This window comes from Bos taurus, chromosome 25 (assembly GCF_002263795.3).
Source record: "Bos taurus isolate L1 Dominette 01449 registration number 42190680 breed Hereford chromosome 25, ARS-UCD2.0, whole genome shotgun sequence".
Taxonomy (NCBI): Eukaryota; Metazoa; Chordata; class Mammalia; order Artiodactyla; family Bovidae; genus Bos; species Bos taurus.
Window position 1 is genome coordinate 37,964,318 of NC_037352.1, and position 16,206 is coordinate 37,980,523.

The 16,206-nt window shown below is 44.8% G+C and overlaps 1 protein-coding gene across 1 annotated transcript; it reads left to right on the plus strand.

Moving 5' to 3' along the window:
- CCZ1 (CCZ1 homolog, vacuolar protein trafficking and biogenesis associated) lies at nt 1-15,962 on the plus strand. Its single transcript, NM_001075492.1, is given in 15 exon segments — nt 1-204; nt 1,151-1,248; nt 1,342-1,435; nt 1,977-2,054; nt 3,112-3,159; nt 3,736-3,819; nt 5,158-5,333; nt 6,940-7,021; nt 8,917-8,978; nt 9,280-9,391; nt 12,829-12,862; nt 13,435-13,552; nt 14,329-14,487; nt 14,754-14,881; nt 15,614-15,962. Coding segments are annotated over 15 exon segments (1,443 nt in total). The 5' UTR covers nt 1-90; the 3' UTR covers nt 15,670-15,962.
- Nucleotides 15,963-16,206: the final 244 nt, after the last annotated feature.

Here is a 16,206-nt window from a genome sequence, read left to right on the forward strand (position 1 = left end):
CGGCGAGCGAGGCGGAAGTGCGGTCTTCCGGCGGCAGCTGTCTCTGGGCGGGCCGAGGGAGGCTCCCGAGGCTGGGGGGGCCGGGCCGGGATGGCGGCAGCGGCGTCCGGGGCCGGCGCAGGAGCGGCCCAAGAAAAGCAGTTCCCGCCGGCGCTGCTGAGCTTCTTCATCTACAACCCGCGCTTCGGGCCGCGTGAGGGAGAGGTAAGTGGAGCGGGGCCGCGCGCGGGCGTCCGTGGGTGGCAGAGGGCCCCGGGTAGAGGGCTGCCGGATGGGGTCCGGCCCGGGCAGCCGCGGGGTGCGCCTGGGGTCGTCGCTTGTCAGTCTCCCCTTATCGACTGGCCTTTATCGGACTGTTTTGTGCTGGGTGTGCTGCAGGGCCCAGACAACGCGGGCAGGGTCTGGTTGCAGGTCCCAGATCAGTGCCTGTGTATTGAGTGAAGGTTCGTCGGGTTAATCACACAGGTGGAGTCTGTCTTCTCTTTAACATCAACCCTGGATGATTAAAGTTGAGCTTTTGTCTTTGTTGCTGGAAGTCCCCCGCCTAGAAACTAAAACAAGAGTGGGAGACGGTAGTCCTGTAATGCAGGCTTGGCGGATCTTCGGAAAGTTTTTTTTTCCGAATTAATAAGTTAATTCGGATGGGAGCGGATGGTTTTGTTTTGTTTTTTTTTTATCATTACTTTTTTAAGGTGGGGACGGTAACTTCCTCAAAGGATGTCCGGCGCCAAGTTTTGTTGGCAGGAAATCACGGTCCTTTTAAAGGCTGCCAGTCCAAATGCTTGTGAACTTGCTGGGTTTAATTTGTGGGGAGGTGTATGTCTGTGCACGTGCACACACTTGTTTCTTACAAGCGTTGATGTATTACAAATTAGCATGGAGAAAGAAATCCAAAGATGGAGTTTTCAGCATCGTTGTCTAATTTAGTTCAGATGGCATACGACTTAGCAAATATCACAATTGCCTTTCATGCAGGTGGGCGTTTGTTACACCCTAAAGAGAAGATAATCTTTGTTTTTCTAAAAGGGGCCTTTGTTTTGTCTTGCCAGCTAGCACATATGACATGAGAGGTTGATACCAACTATTGTCGACAGCTAAGACAGACAAACTGCTTATGTCAATGTTGTGATTCTCTCTCTCCATACTTTAGGAGGAAAATAAAATTTTGTTTTATTATCCAAATGAAGTAGAAAAGAATGAAAAAATCAGAAACGTTGGATTATGTGAAGCTATTGTACAGTTTACAAGGTAATATCTTTCAATGTGCTTTTGCAGAGCTCAGTGAATTCTTAAAACCTCCACTGGGGGATTGTCGCTAACATATTCTTTTACCGTTTTTAGGACCTTTAGTCCATCAAAACCTGCAAAATCTTTACATACGCAGAAGAACAGACAGTTCTTCAACGAACCAGAAGAAAATTTCTGGATGGTCATGGTATTTACATATACAGTACACTTTTCTGAATTTGTATTATACAGTTATGGGTGATCTTTACCGTTAGGAATTCAGGGAAGTCCTCTGGTCATTGCATCAGAGGAGAGTTACAGTACTGCAGCTGCTGCTGCTAAGTCGCTTCAGTCGTGTCCGACTCTGTGCTACCCCATAGACGGCAGCCCAAAAGGCTCCCCCATCCCTGGGATTCTCCAGGCAAGAACACTGGAGTGGGTTGCCATTTCCTTCTCCAATGCAAGACAGTGAAAAGTGAAAGGGAAGTCGCTCAGTCGTGTCCGACTCAGCAACCTCATGGACTATAGCCCACCAGGCTCCTCCGTCCATGGGATTTTCCAGGCAAGAACACTGGAGTGGGTTAGTTACAGTACAGTCAGTAGCAATTTAAAAATCAAACTCCTGTTTGGTGTATTTGTTTTGGGGGGCTCCTTTAAGAAATTTTGGTGTTGGGACATGTTCAAGTTTATTTAAGTTAGGGGAAAATTTAAAAACGCATATAATTGATTTTTTAAATCAAAATTTGTAGGTTGTTCGGAATCCTATCATTGAAAAGCAAAGTAAAGATGGAAAACCAGTTGTTGAATACCAAGAGGAGGAGTTGCTGGTAATGTGTCATTTTTTATTTCATATTTTTAGGAAAAAAATTGTTACTATCTTGAGTGAGTGACTTGTTCAGATTTAACTTATGTCACTTTGGCAGAAGTTTCTCAAGGTCAGCACAGGGGAATGTTGTGCTTGTTGTTTCCATGAGCACAATCTTATAAAAACGTGTATGTGCTGTCTCTTACCACTGCCTTCCTCTATTCATCCGTGTCTGAAGCCCTCCTAAAAATTAGACTTGTTTGCTCAGTCTTGTCCAGCTCTTTGCAACTCCATGGACTTAGCCTGCCAGGCTCCTCTGTCCATGGGATTTTCCAGCCAAGAATTACTGGAGAGAACTGCCAAACTAGGCTTCGGTTCAGTTCACTCGCTCAGTCGTGTCTGACTCTTTGCGACCCCATGCATGGACTGCAGCATGCCAGGCTTCCCTATCCATCACCAACTCCCAGAGCTCGCTCAAACTCATGTCCATTAAGTCAGTGATATCTATCCAACTATCTCATCCTCTGTCATCCCCTTCTCCTCCTGCCTTCATTCTTTCCCAGCATCAGGGTCTTTTCCAATAAGTAAGTTCTTCCCATTAGGTGCCCAAAATATTGGAGTTTGAGCTTCAGCATCAATCCTTCCAATGAATATTCAGGACTGATTTCCTTTAGGATGGACTGGTTGGATCTCCTTGCAGTCCAAGGGACGCTCAAGAGTCTTCTCCAACGCCACAGTTCAAAAGTACGAGTTCTTGGGCGCTCAGCTTTCTTTGTGGTTCAACTCTCACATCTTCACATGACTACTAGAAAAACCGTAGCTTTGACTAGACGGACCTTTGTTGGCAAAGTAATGTCTCTGCTTTTTAGTATGCTGTTTATGTTGGTCATAGCCTTTCTTAGGCTTACGGGTTCATAATTGAATTTAAATACCTCTTCGTTTCAGCACACAACTATTATAGGACCATGTGTATGAGCGTTATATTGCTTTACCAAGAGTCACTATACCTTTACTTTGCAATCGATAATTTTTTTGTTTTCCCTCGAATGAGATCTGTGCTGTTTCTGTGGTGTTTGTAGGACAAGGTTTACAGTTCGGTGCTCCAACAATGCTACAGCATGTACAAGGTAAGCACGACATGTTCTCTAGGTTGAGAGTCTAGCCGATTACCCCAATTTACGTGGGTCATTTAAAATGATTCTTAATTCTTTATCATGACTGTAAGGTGACTACGTGACTGTTATGGGGAGGAAATAATGGGGCCTGTGAAGCAGTATTGAGGTTTATGCCTGTACCAATTCATGCAATAAAGAGCCCTTTTCTCTTCCCCGACTTGTCCTAAGAGTATATCTGCATCAGTGAATGATAGAGTCCATGTTCTTAAGGAAGGTAGAGAGTGCAAAGATTTGTACGATATAAGAAGTCTAGCAATATTATTTATATAAAGTGAAACTTAGATGTGAGTTCAGGTTTTTTAAAAATGCCCAGAACAATTGGGTGATTTTACATAAATTTCAGTATCCCTTAACAGTGTTTTGGTATTTTGTGACTTATAACTCAGACTTTCTAATGTAAGTATTTTCTATATTCAAAAAGAATTGCGGGATGAAATAAGCAGAATTATGTAAAAGAGAAAGAAGAACTTGTTACATTGGGAAATTGAAGGACAAAAATTTTTTTTTCTTAATCTTTTACACCATTAGCTTTTTAATGGTACATTTCTAAGAGCCATGGAAGATGGAGGTGTCAAGCTCCTAAAAGAAAGATTAGAGAAATTCTTCCATCGAGTAAGTATTCGGAATTTTATTTGTAATCTTGGTAATTATCAAACTGACTGTTAGAGAAATACAGACAAGTTTGCTTCTCACATACAAACAAACCTAGAAATTGGAGTTGGCGTGGAGACTCAGGCATAGTGGGACGGAGTCAGACCAGTGAGGAAATAGGTTAGATTTGTTTTTTTGTTTTGTTTTCCAGTTTTAACCTTTAGTTTATTTTTTATTTATTTATTTTGCCACATGGCAAACGGGACCTTAGATCCCCGACCGGGGATCAGGCCTATGCCCCCTGCATTGGAGACCCAGAGTCAAACACTGGATCGCCAGGGAAGTCCCTTGGTTTGTGCTCGTGAATCAGAGCTTCCTGACAGTTGTGCCCAGCTCCTTAAAGCACCTTGGAGATGTCTTCTGGCTTCATCCTTGACCCACCTGTGTCTGTCAGTGTGGGCTTACTCCAAAGCAAAGCAAACTTCTTGGGGTGGATTGGTTAATTAGCAAAGTCGCACGTTCTCATGGATCGTGTTCATTAAACATGCGTCATCTATACTGACTCAAGGTGAAGTGTGCGGCTGTAACACAGATTTTTTCCCCTTAGTGGTCATGAGTGTGACCTTTCTCCCCCTACATTGTTCTCCTTTTCCTTCAGTGTCAATTTTGCATATTTTACCCTGAAAAAAGTGAAAGTGTGAGTCACTCAGTCATGTCCAACTCTTTGCAACCCCATGGACTGTAGCCCACCAGGTTCCTTTGTCCATGGAATTCTCCAGGCAGGAATACTTCCCAACCCAGATTCTTTACCATCTGAGCCACCAGGGAAGTATCCCTGGTCAAATTCAGTGTGTCTTAGAGGAATGAGTCTCAACTGATCTTTCTCCCGGTACTACTTTAATGTCTGTTTTTCAATTATTTTGTTTCTATGAATTACTTTTCTTTGTTTCTTCACTTTAATGATCATAATCATCGACTCTGACTGTCCCCTGGTTCCTGTTCCGTCTGTATTCCTCTCCTGTCCACCATCACTGACTGCATGCCTTCCAGTGTGATGTTAGTATAACGTGGTCCATAATACCATGTGCAGAGGTCAGTCGAATCTGCATAGCACTAATAAGGAATTAACACCTCAGAGAGAGAAAACACAGCTGAAAGGACACTAATGACATTGAACTTAATTTTTTGAAATTGGTATTGATTCCATATCCAGTTCCCTGTGGTTCACCTCCATGTTAATCTTGTAAATGTGCTGTTTGCTAGTGTGTAATTGTACCACGAATTAAGACTGTTATTTTCAGCTGCCAGAGTACTAGCTTCTATGTGCTATTAGTTTTATGCTTTATTTTTTTCCTGCAGTATTTGCAAACGTTGCATTTGCAGTCCTGCGATCTACTCGACATATTTGGTGGGATCAGCTTCTTCCCATTGGATAAAATGACTTATTTGAAAATCCAGTCCTTTATTAACAGAATGGAAGAAAGCCTGAGTATAGTCAAGTACACTGCCTTTCTCTATAATGATCAACTCATCTGGTAGGTACTCCCATCTTTTAGGATCATAAAAACAGCAGTGACTGGATTGATAGCAGGTTGTCAAACTGGAAATAACAGCCGGGGGTGGGGGTGAGAGTGGGGTGGGGTGGGACGCGCCTTTTTAGATATTGTCAAAATAAGGCAGTGATTGTTTAAACCAAAATTAAGGTAATTTTGTTTAAAATTACTGAGCAGGGGAGTTTAAAACTGGTTCCATGAATGATGGAGAAAATGTTAGGTTTACGACTCCCATTTTGATTTTGGTATTTTTCCAAAAACATCTTCAAAGAACTAGCATAGTAAATGTGATTTTCATAGTTTCTTTTAAAGAAGCTACTATTTTAAAACATCCAAGAAGTTAAAGGTACTATAAAATCAGGAAATTAACTCGCTGTCATCAAGCTATATTTGGGTCTTGTCTCCTAGGGACAAAAACATAATTTCTTTGATAAAAGTGTTGCTACTTAAGAAGCAAAGATAAACTGTTACTAAATGTTCTCAATGACCGAAGACTAACCCCGGAAGAGCTGTGTGAATGTGCATGAGCCCTCGGGGGCCCCAGCCTCGTTGGGGGCCGAGCTGTTTGCAGCTGAGGGGGGGTCTGCCCTGGAGGAGCCACTGAGGTTCCTGGGGGCGGGGCCCGCTGAAGGCCCTCTCGCTCAGAGCCATTCTGTTTTGGGGTTTGTGTTTCGGGCTCCTCGTTTGTGCTCTGTGAATGTTGATGGCAGGGAGTGTTCCTGTGCTGACAGACCAGGCTGCTAACATAACCTGCGACTTCCCTGGGAAAGAAGAGAGGGCTTCAAGGGCCTTGGGGGTGTCACGCAGAGGCTTGGTTTCTATCAAGGGAGATTTCAATTTAATAGGAAAAAAAAAAAACCCCAGATACAGACTCATTGTTTATATCCTTACCTGAAAAACTGATTTTTTGGAGAAGGAAATGGCAACCCACTCCAGTGTTCTTGCTTGGAGAATCCCAGGGATGGGGGAGCCTGGTGGGCTGCTGTCTATGGGGTCGCACAGAGTCGGACACGACTGAAGCGACTTAGCAGCAGCAATGACTATATAACATCCAGCTGAAGACTAGCCAGGAGGGTACTCTTTCAGCCCCCTTCTGATGCCTGTGTCAGAAGCTTTCTCTGTCTCCTTTATACTTTAATAAAACTTTATTACACACACACACACACACACAAAATGAAAAACTGATTTTGGATCAAGTCCAACAACGCCTGCTGGATTCTCTGCACTTTTCCACGTGCCACTTACTTTTGTCTCATTTCAGAGTGGATGGTTTCCCTGAAAGTTTGTTTCTTTCTCTGCCCACTTTTTGCCTACTCTGAAATTGAGAGAATTAAAACCCACGTACATGTCTGAGACATAACAGGACCAAGTTCCTTGTCCACAGCATACACTGTATTCAGGGTGGTGGGTGAGAGAAAGCGTGACCAGTAGCCCAGAAATCTGGTACCTGGAGCAGAGCGGCCATCAGCTGCTGACGCTCCCTGGATAATCCCACGTAAAGAGTCAGAGATGATGTTTAATCACAAAACAATGGGAAGACGGAAGACCAATTCCAGGCTTTTAACATAGTACTTTTCTGATGTTGCAGGAGTGGATTAGAACAAGACGACATGAGAATTTTATATAAATACCTCACCACGTCTCTGTTTCCAAGGCATATTGAACCTGAGGTAAGATGGGGTACTAATCTCTAGAGAGATGGATAAATAGGTACTTAGGGGAGTGGAGGGACGTGGTGGGGGGCAGTTCTCATCTACAGTTTACACTGTTAGTGTGATGTTCAGTGATGGAGCTGTCTGTCGGTATCCACGGGGGCGTGCTAAGAAAAACCCTGATACAATGTAAACGTTACATAAGTAGGTGCCAGCATGTGGCAAATTCAAATTTTGCTTTTGGAAACTTTGAAGCTTTTTCTCCCTGTTTTCAACCTGCAGTTGGTTGAATCCACGTAACATGGAATCTGCAGGTGTAGAAACCTCTTGTGTCACTTAGCATGGAGAGCTACGTATGCCAGCTTTTCTGCATTTTGTTCAAATGCAGCTGCAGAGGTGTAAGAGGGAAAACTGGATCTTTAGGCTGGGTTCTGGGAGCTCTCAGAATGCCCGCGATCTTGGACAAAACAGTGGTCTTTGCACCTACAAACAGGAGATCCAGTCCTGAGTTGATTTTATACTGCCGCCTGGCTTTTCCACTATGGCACTGACTCTCCCACTTTTCTGCAGAAAACTGTAAATAATACCACAGTGCTTTCCCCAAAGCATCCATTTTTAGCTTTAATTAGGTAAAGTATTCATAAGCCATGAAATTATCATTTTGACCCAAGGGTGAATGCACGCACACGTGCACACACACACTCTCCCTTGCTCTATTTTTTAAGGCCATGCCTTGAAACAGGAAAATATCTTTCAGATAAGAAATCTCAAGGTTTTGAGAAGGACCCAGTCCTGCCCTGACTTCCCTTCTAGGTAGTTTGAATACAGTGGCTCACGTTGCTGGAGTATATGCTGTACACCAGACACAGTATACATACCCAGAAAGCTTGCGTTATCTCATGACATCCTGAGAGCTGGGGACCTCACCTCCATCTTACAGAAAGGAGACCCCCATGACTCACCCAGTGCCCCCCAGCTAGTAAGCGACAGAGCCAGGACTTGATCTCTGGGTCCGCTTGATGCTAAAGCACCTGCTTTCAAGCACACCCTCAGAAGGACCCTCAGGAGACTTTCCCACGGAGGGGCGGTGCTGTTGTAGCAGCTGCAAGCTCTTGCTGCTTTATTAAACGTCTAAAGAGCCAGACTTCTAAAACAGAAGCGTAAACAGGGCAGCGGGAACACGGGCACGGGAGGACTTGTGTCAGTGCAGGCTGCGTCTGTGAGAGTTAGCTGTGTGTTTTTACTGTCAAATTTGACAGTGCTTTTCAGTCTTTCAAGTTGTATGCTAAAACCTTACATAGGCTAGAAGAACATCAAAAAGTTTTAGAAGAATAAACTTCAGCTAACATGCCTGTTAGATTTGGATTTTTTTTTTTTTTTTCATTTCCTACACATATTGAAATAGTGTATCTTCAGCAGAAGAAACCAGGAATGTGATACAAATAAAAACCTACAAGGAGGCACAGTGTCATGACCAAAGGCAGGGACTTTGAAGTCAGACAGGCTTGGGTTTGCTACCCGGCCCCTCCACTCAGGAGCTGGCCGCATTGGTGAACTTCTTCAAACTTCAGTTTCCGCTTCTGGAAAATTGGGAGAGGGCATTCCCCACAGGGGTGAAACAAGATGAAATTGAGTAATTGATGTCATTGCCTAGCACGCGTCAGCCTTCGGTTATTGCTGTCAAGCCCGTATGTGGAACTTGGGGTACAATGAAGTTCTGGTTAAAACCAGTGAGTCCTTTCTGTTCCTCTGTAATCCTTCTCCCCCTGCCGCTTTTTTTTGGTGGGGATGAATATGGGAAACTGATACAGATACATGGCATGGAGTCAACCAGTAGATACGAATGCTGTTTCTCAAAGCGTTGAATATAGAAAATCTAAGAAGTCACTTGTCGATATTAAATCTGTTTACAGTTGGCGGGAAGGGATTCTCCAATAAGGGCAGAAATGCCAGGAAACCTCCAACACTATGGAAGGTAGGACTCCTGCCCTCTGATAGACAGTACTGGATTTTATTATCTTTTCTGGTAAAGATAAAATCACAAACACTGAACTGCCTTTGTGCTGCTTTGCTGACAATAATCAGCAAAGGAAATCCTTTTGGTTGCAATGAATTAAAACTATTCTTTATTTTCTGATATGGTGTTTTCTAAGTAGTGTCTAGCTTCCCCCAAAAAAGGGGGTGTGTATTACCACCCTTTATAGGAATGCACCGTTTATATATTCCTGCTTATATCTGCCTGATTGAATCAACGCGTCTCTGTGCTTGCTTTTCAGATTCCTCACTGGCCCCTTGAACCTTAATGATCCAGAAGCAAAATGCAGATTCCCCAAAATTTTTGTAAATACAGACGACACTTACGAAGCTCTGCACTTAATTGTTTATAAGGTAACAGTCGTCTCTCGCTCCAGGGTTACAGGTCGATGCTAAAGTAGATCTTTCTGGCACAGCTTCCACCAGGTACACCAGTTGGTGTGCAGGCCTCTCACATGATCCTTGAAACAGTGTCCTCGCATGTTCTGGTTATTGTAAAACTCGAAATGGGTGCTTTCTGGAGTAAGAGGTTTATTTTCAGTCCCCGTGGAACAGCTCCGTGATTTGTGAGAGGGTCACTGTCTGCGGCCATGACTCACAAGTCCTGCATGTGGACAGGTCAGGCCGTCAAGGCCACTGTCGTTTGACGCCTGCCCACCCTTCAGTGGATTCTGCCTCCGCTCTGCTTTTAAAGCTGTGGGCTCGCTGATTCACAAGGATAGTCTGAGTTTCCGTCGGGATACTGTCTCGTCAGGATGTAAATTTACGTTAAAGCTGTGGGCTCGCTAATTCACGAGGATGGTCTGAGTTTCCGTCGGGATACTGGCTTGTCAGGATGTAAGCTTACGTTGTGTGGTCACTACACTGTTTCAGACTCTCTGCGACCCCATGGACTGTAGCCCGCCAGGCTTCTCTGTCCACGGGATTGCCCAGGCAGGAATACTGGAGCAGGTTGCCATTTCCTTCTCCAGGGGATCTTCCTGACCCCGGGATTGAACCCTTGTCTCCTGCATTGCAGGTGGATTCTTACCACTGAGCCACCAGGGAAGCCCCCTGTTTATGTCAGGTTGGGTGGTTTCTTTTTGGCTATGTTGGGTCTTAGTTGCGGCACAGAGGGTCTTTGATCTTCGTGACCAGGCTCAGGCTTCCAGCTGGCCTCTGGACAGTCGTGCAGACGGCACAGTGCCTGTTTCTCCCAGCAGAGCCAGGTGACAGAGCGCAGGGCGTGTTGCCTTCCAGGGAGGCTCACCCAAGCCTTGACATCCAGAGACTGGGTGCAGGCCCCGCTGACCACCCTCGTGGCCGACTATCTGTAGCTGGCCTCCCAGAGACCTCCCAGAGGCCCAGCTGACCTGCGTGAGCTCAGGGCCATGAGGGGTTGCTGGTCTGTTTTCTTTCGTTTTGAAGTCTTCCCTTTGTCCGGTTTTGGTATAAGGTTGATATCCTGTTTTTGAAGGCTTTCTGGAGGACAGGTGTGAATTCTTCAAATGTTTGGTTACAGTAAAGCCACCTACGTCTGGACTTGTCTTTGGGGACGTGTTTAACTCATTAATCTCTTTACTTATTATTGGTCTTTTCTGATTTTCTTCTCCTCTGAGTCAGTTTTAGTAGTTGTATCTTTTTAGGAATTGGTCTATTTTAGGTTGTTCAAGTTGCCGGTGTCAGTGTTGTCATAATATATAGGCTCGTACTATTGTCTTCTAAAGTCGGTAGTGCGGTCTCCCCTCTCATTCCTTTTAGTCACGTGCGTCTTTTCTCTCCTTGGTCTAGATGGGCCAGCTAAAGGTTTTTCAGTTTTGTGGTTCTTTTCAGAGGATCATCTTTTGGTTTCATTTTTTCCTCTTGTTTTTCTGTTCTCTGTTCCAGTTTATTTCCGTTCCAGTCATCATATCCCTCCTTCTGCTTGCTTTGTGGTTGGTTTGCGCTTCTTTTTTCCAAGCTCTTAAAATGGAAGGTTGTTACTGATTTGAGGTCTTGCTTCTTTTTTAATATATGTATTCACAGCTGTAATAAAAGACTAAAATACTAAGTTGTAGTAGATTGCCTTTTATAAGCGTTTCTCCATCTGCTATCTGCCCTGAGGAAAATTTCCCTCTGGAAATTGATTGTTTTTTATATTTTTCTCCAATTACGATGTTTCCCTGGGGAGAGAGATTATTAATATGTGAATCAGGGCGGTGAATCGGGCAGGATTATCCGTGAGTTGACGGTTGTTGAGAAAGTGATGGTCCTTGGGGTTCGTGTGTTACTTTTCCAAGTACATTTTTAATGTATTTGAAATTCTTCAACTTTTTTAGTAGACTTTAAAAGGGCCGTTTTTTTGTTTTCTTTTCTTTAAATAAATTTCTAAGGGGTCAGGCACACAAATGTCCGATGGCAGACACAAGGGAGGCAAGCTGGGTCGGGGTTCAGGACCCTGTGTCACACAGAGGGGCCGCGTCCCAAGGAGACCAGGTGGTGGCCAGAGGGAAGAGCCGTGGTCCCAGGTCTCTCGATGCCTGAGGAGAGGCTGGAAATTGGGATTTTGGTAGCAAACTAGTTGGCATCTAAGTCAGAATGACTTGAAACAAAAAGAAAGACCTATATTGGGTGGAACCGGCCTGTAAGCCATCCAGTCTGCAGCCTCTTTATGGGCAAATAGTAATTACCATTCAGTTACAGAGGAGCATAAATGTCATTAGCTTTGACTACGCACACATGAAGTGAGAGCTGAACAAGGCTGAGAAGGGGAGGTGCGGAGAGGTCCAGGGACACGGGGAGGTTAATGCCCTCATGAAAGAGTGGCTGTGACTGGAGGCGTGAGGACTGAGCCGTCTGAGGCTGCAAGGTGACCGTCCAGCGGAGGAAGTAGAGTGGCTTAAACCGGGCAGGGGGCAGGGGTGATGGCTGAAGAGGAGCCGCATCCGTCATGACAGCCAGGGTGATGGTGCTGTAGCCGTATTATCTAGACAGTCACAGTGGTTGCCGGGGGAGCAGGCCTCAGAGGAGGAAGTCTTTTGCATTTTCATCACAAACCTGTATTTTTTTTTTGGCTGCCCTGAGTCCTGTGGCACACAGGCTTCTCTGCTTGGAGAGCACGGACTCTAGAGCATGTGGGCTCAGTTGCCCCAAGGCACGTGGAGTCCTAGTCCCCCGACCAGGGACTGAACCTGTCCCCTGCCCTGGAAGGCAGATTCATAACCACAGGCCCACTAGGGAAGTCCCAAGCCTACATGTTCTGTTTTGGCCTTTTTTTTTTTTTAACACTATTACACGACTTTGATAAATGTAAATATTTTTTGGCTGTTCTATTTACGCTCTGGCTTGCTGTAGGTTCCCGCTACTTACTCCCATCAAAACTGCAGTATTTGCTATAATAAAAAAGCAAGCCAGGTGACATTAATTTACTGGGGTTTTTTCAAACACACACAAGCAGATTAGAATAATGAATACGCAGGTACGTATCACAGAGCTTGATTAACATTATGGTGATAATATCTCTCGCCTCTACACATTTTGCTTTTTTGTTAGCGCATTTTAAGTCATCCTGTCATTCCCCTCAGAGTTCATTCTGCATCTCTAACTACTAAGGGCGTCTGTGTTAGCGTCAGCACTGCCATTATCCTGCCTGACCAAAATAATACTTCCCTAATATCATCTAATATCCAGCCCCATCTAGATTCCTTCAGCTGACTTTGGAAAGTCCTTATAAAGTTGATATGTTTAAAAAAAGATTCAAACGAGGCCACTGCGTTCGGTTATTTCAGTCCTCTTTTTGTACCACGTCCTAATCTTGGTTTCTTTCACCCCAGGCCATGAGCGCAGCTGTGTGCTTTATGATCGATGGTAGGTACGCACGTGTGTCTGAGCCTTGTCTCTTTACACTTTGCTCCCTTCCATTCCTGAATGATAGATATGTTGTCGTAGCAACACGGAGGCCGCGTTAAGCCCTATCGCCCATCGAGGGCTTCCGCTGTTTCTAATATCGCTAAAGTCCCAGCTTGCCTGCTTCTGTGCCTTCTTGCCCATGATGCGATCACAGGGAGCGCCCATCTCAAAGGAGCTTTAGAATTAGGTAATACCTGTATGGACCAACGGTACCGGGCCGTGAGTGCTGCTGTGGTGGTTGTTAAATAAGAATCTGACCTTCCTTTTACTGAGGGCAGCCAGTCAGTTTACCACCCCGCAGGGCATGCTGCAGTCCACATTGACAGTGCGATGAGTCTTTGCCTCTTTTTCATCTTAAATATAACTAATTCTGAGCCCTGTGTCTCTTCTATTTCGGAGGGGAGAGGGCTCTGATCATTTCATTATTTCCCAGATCAGTAGTTTGCATATTGTTAAGACAGTGAAGTGAAAATCGAGCTCGTTAACCCCTGGCCCCCGACACTCACTAGTATTTCTTGAATTACTCGTAGCCTCCATTCAGCCCACACTGGATTTCTGCCGCAGACTGGACAGCATCGTGGGGCCCCAGCTCACAGTGCTGGCATCTGACATCTGTGAGCAGTTTAACATCAACAAGAGAATGTCTGGGTTTGTACTCTGCTTCCTGGTTACTTTCAAGCATTTCACTGGCTTTGGGTGAATCAGGGTAGCTTTTACTTAGAACGTGGATGGTGTTTTCTGAATCCAGATGACACACGTATTGATTGGCCTTGTCTGCAGGGCTTCCTAGGGAGCTGTTCCCGGGTTTTTCTGCCCCACAATGGTGGCTGGGGCTAATGCATCCCCTCTGCCCTCCCCGATGGCGGGGTGAGTGTGTGGGGTCAGGCCTGCCAGCTCCGCCCCTGGTCTTGGCCTCGTGCACCCCTCCCCATGTGCCCTGCCCAGGCTGTGAGGTCCATGCTGGCAGTGGTGGTCAGCAGGGCTTTGCTTTGTGCAGACGGAACGCACTCGGCCTCCTGTGCAGAAGTGTTCCCGGTGAAGCTGGCTGTGACGTGAGCCAGTCCGGGTTTTTCTTTAGTTGGCAAATAACTGAGTGACTACCGTTTATAAAACACTGTACTTGTAAGAAAATCATCACAGTTAAAATATTTTTGGTTTTTAAAATGCATACTTGAGCTCACTGGGAAATTCAGTCATATTGAATATGTCACAGATATCCAAGAAGTTACTGCCGAATGTTATGTCTTAACTGAGGTTCTTGATTTGAAGGCCTAGCCATTGAAAACACAACCTTAGCCATTGTACACACAGGGTTTTGACACTGTGGCTGTATAGTTGGGGTAATGCTATGATATTTCAGAAACTTTCTTTTCCGTGTAATTGTTCTTTCAGAATGTTACCATCTGAATAACATGTGTTCACAGGTCTGAAAAAGAACCCCAGTTTAAGTTTATCTACTTCAACCATATGAATTTAGCAGAAAAAAGTACAGTTCACATGAGGAAGACACCCAGTGTGTCACTCACATCTGTCCATCCGGATCTAATGAAGATTCTGGGTGACATCAATAGTGATTTCACAAGGTAATTCTCACCCCCTCTCCAGTTAGGTGTCTGCTCTCTAATGAGAATCAGCTCCAAACACCAAGTGATCCCAGGCCCCTTCAGAGGGCCTGACCACCTTCTTGGGTGAATGTCATCAAGCCCGGGAGTGGCTGGTCACTCACAGGGGACTGACTCCCTGACCTTTTCAGGTCGCTCAGGTTTCCTGTTTCTTATTTCAGAATGTTTGTCAGAGTCCAGCTGTACATATAAAATAAACAATTGGTCTTGAAACTCCTGTCTTACAGAGTGGACGAGGATGAAGAAATCATCGTGAAAGCCATGAGTGATTACTGGGTTGTTGGGAAGAAGTCTGACCAGAGGGAGCTGTATGTTATTTTGAATCAAAAAAATGCAAACCTGATTGAAGTCAATGGTAAGTAGGGTTTGGTGTCTGAGCAGAATTTTAATGCTGCTGATGTTTCAGACCCTCTTTTCAGTGTGCTATGGAGCATGTGAACAGAGCAAACGTGACTGTTAAGGTTGTTAAGCAGAGGCCCCTGTTGCTCAAAGGAAACCATCACTTGGTCTCTTTTTCTGTAACTTAGTTCCTTGAAAAAGTATGTGAAAAACTTGCCTATTTCTTGGGAAACTTGATACAGGCCAGAAGAAATTTATTTTCTCTAATGCTGAAGAAAAAAAAAATCCCATGGCTTTATACACCATGTAGTAAAATGTGCGTTTTGGGAGATCCCTGGTGGCCTAGTGGTTAGGGTTAATAGTTGCTACATTGAACTTTTTGAAAGGGCTACCTTGAAGATGACAACCCTGGAGGAGCTATGTTAGGGGAAATGTATTTCCTGGTCTTGACGCAGGAAGCAGACTCCTAGCCACGCTAGAGGAGCTCCGTCACAAGCGTCAGAGTGCCTGCCGACACCCTTGGGGGCAGGGAGCACTGGCTGGAGCCCAAGGCTTACAGCATCTGGGGCAATGGGTTCACAGGTGCGGACACGTCCGTACTTACCGTCACGGCACACTTTAGGTGTCGTTTATCGTGAGTCAGTTATACTGCATTAAAGGCCTGTGCATCTCCATGGAAACCAGATCTATATCCTATAACCTCTTAAGTGAGAACTTCTTCCCTTACTGTTTTCTGTTCTTTTTGCAGAAGAGGTCAAGAAGCTTTGCGCAACGCAGTTCAACAACATATTCTTCCTGGATTGACTTGACAAGGGCTCCGCGAAACATCTTTTAAAAAGCAACTCAGCAGGCATGCTGTTTCCCATGGCTGGTCATTGGTCATATTATTGACTGGATTAATGACAATAGTAAAGCAATACTTGCTCTGAAGAGTCAAATTTCTACTCAGTCTGATGATTCCTGAGGTTTTTAGATTTTAAATATTTATGTGGAATTAAAGGTAGTCGGCTACACCTCTGTCATTCCATTCTTTTGACATTATGTGAATATTTTACTGGAAAATAAGACTAATAAATTGTTTAAAAAGTTTGTAAAAATCCTGGTCTTGCCTTGAGTCTCTGGTTGCTGGTTTCTAGACCAGGGAACTTTGAAGGGGAGGAAGAGGTGAGTCAGCCCGTTTGCTTGGTGACGACAGGTGGATCTGGACTTTGCCACCACCTTCAGCATTTTCTGTTTCCATTCTTTTTTTTCCCCTTTTTCCCAGCCTTACGTCTGATGATCGTTTCCTTCCTTTTTGGTAGTTTGGAAGCTTTAGGTGTATTCTTATGCTTTGGGTGGTTC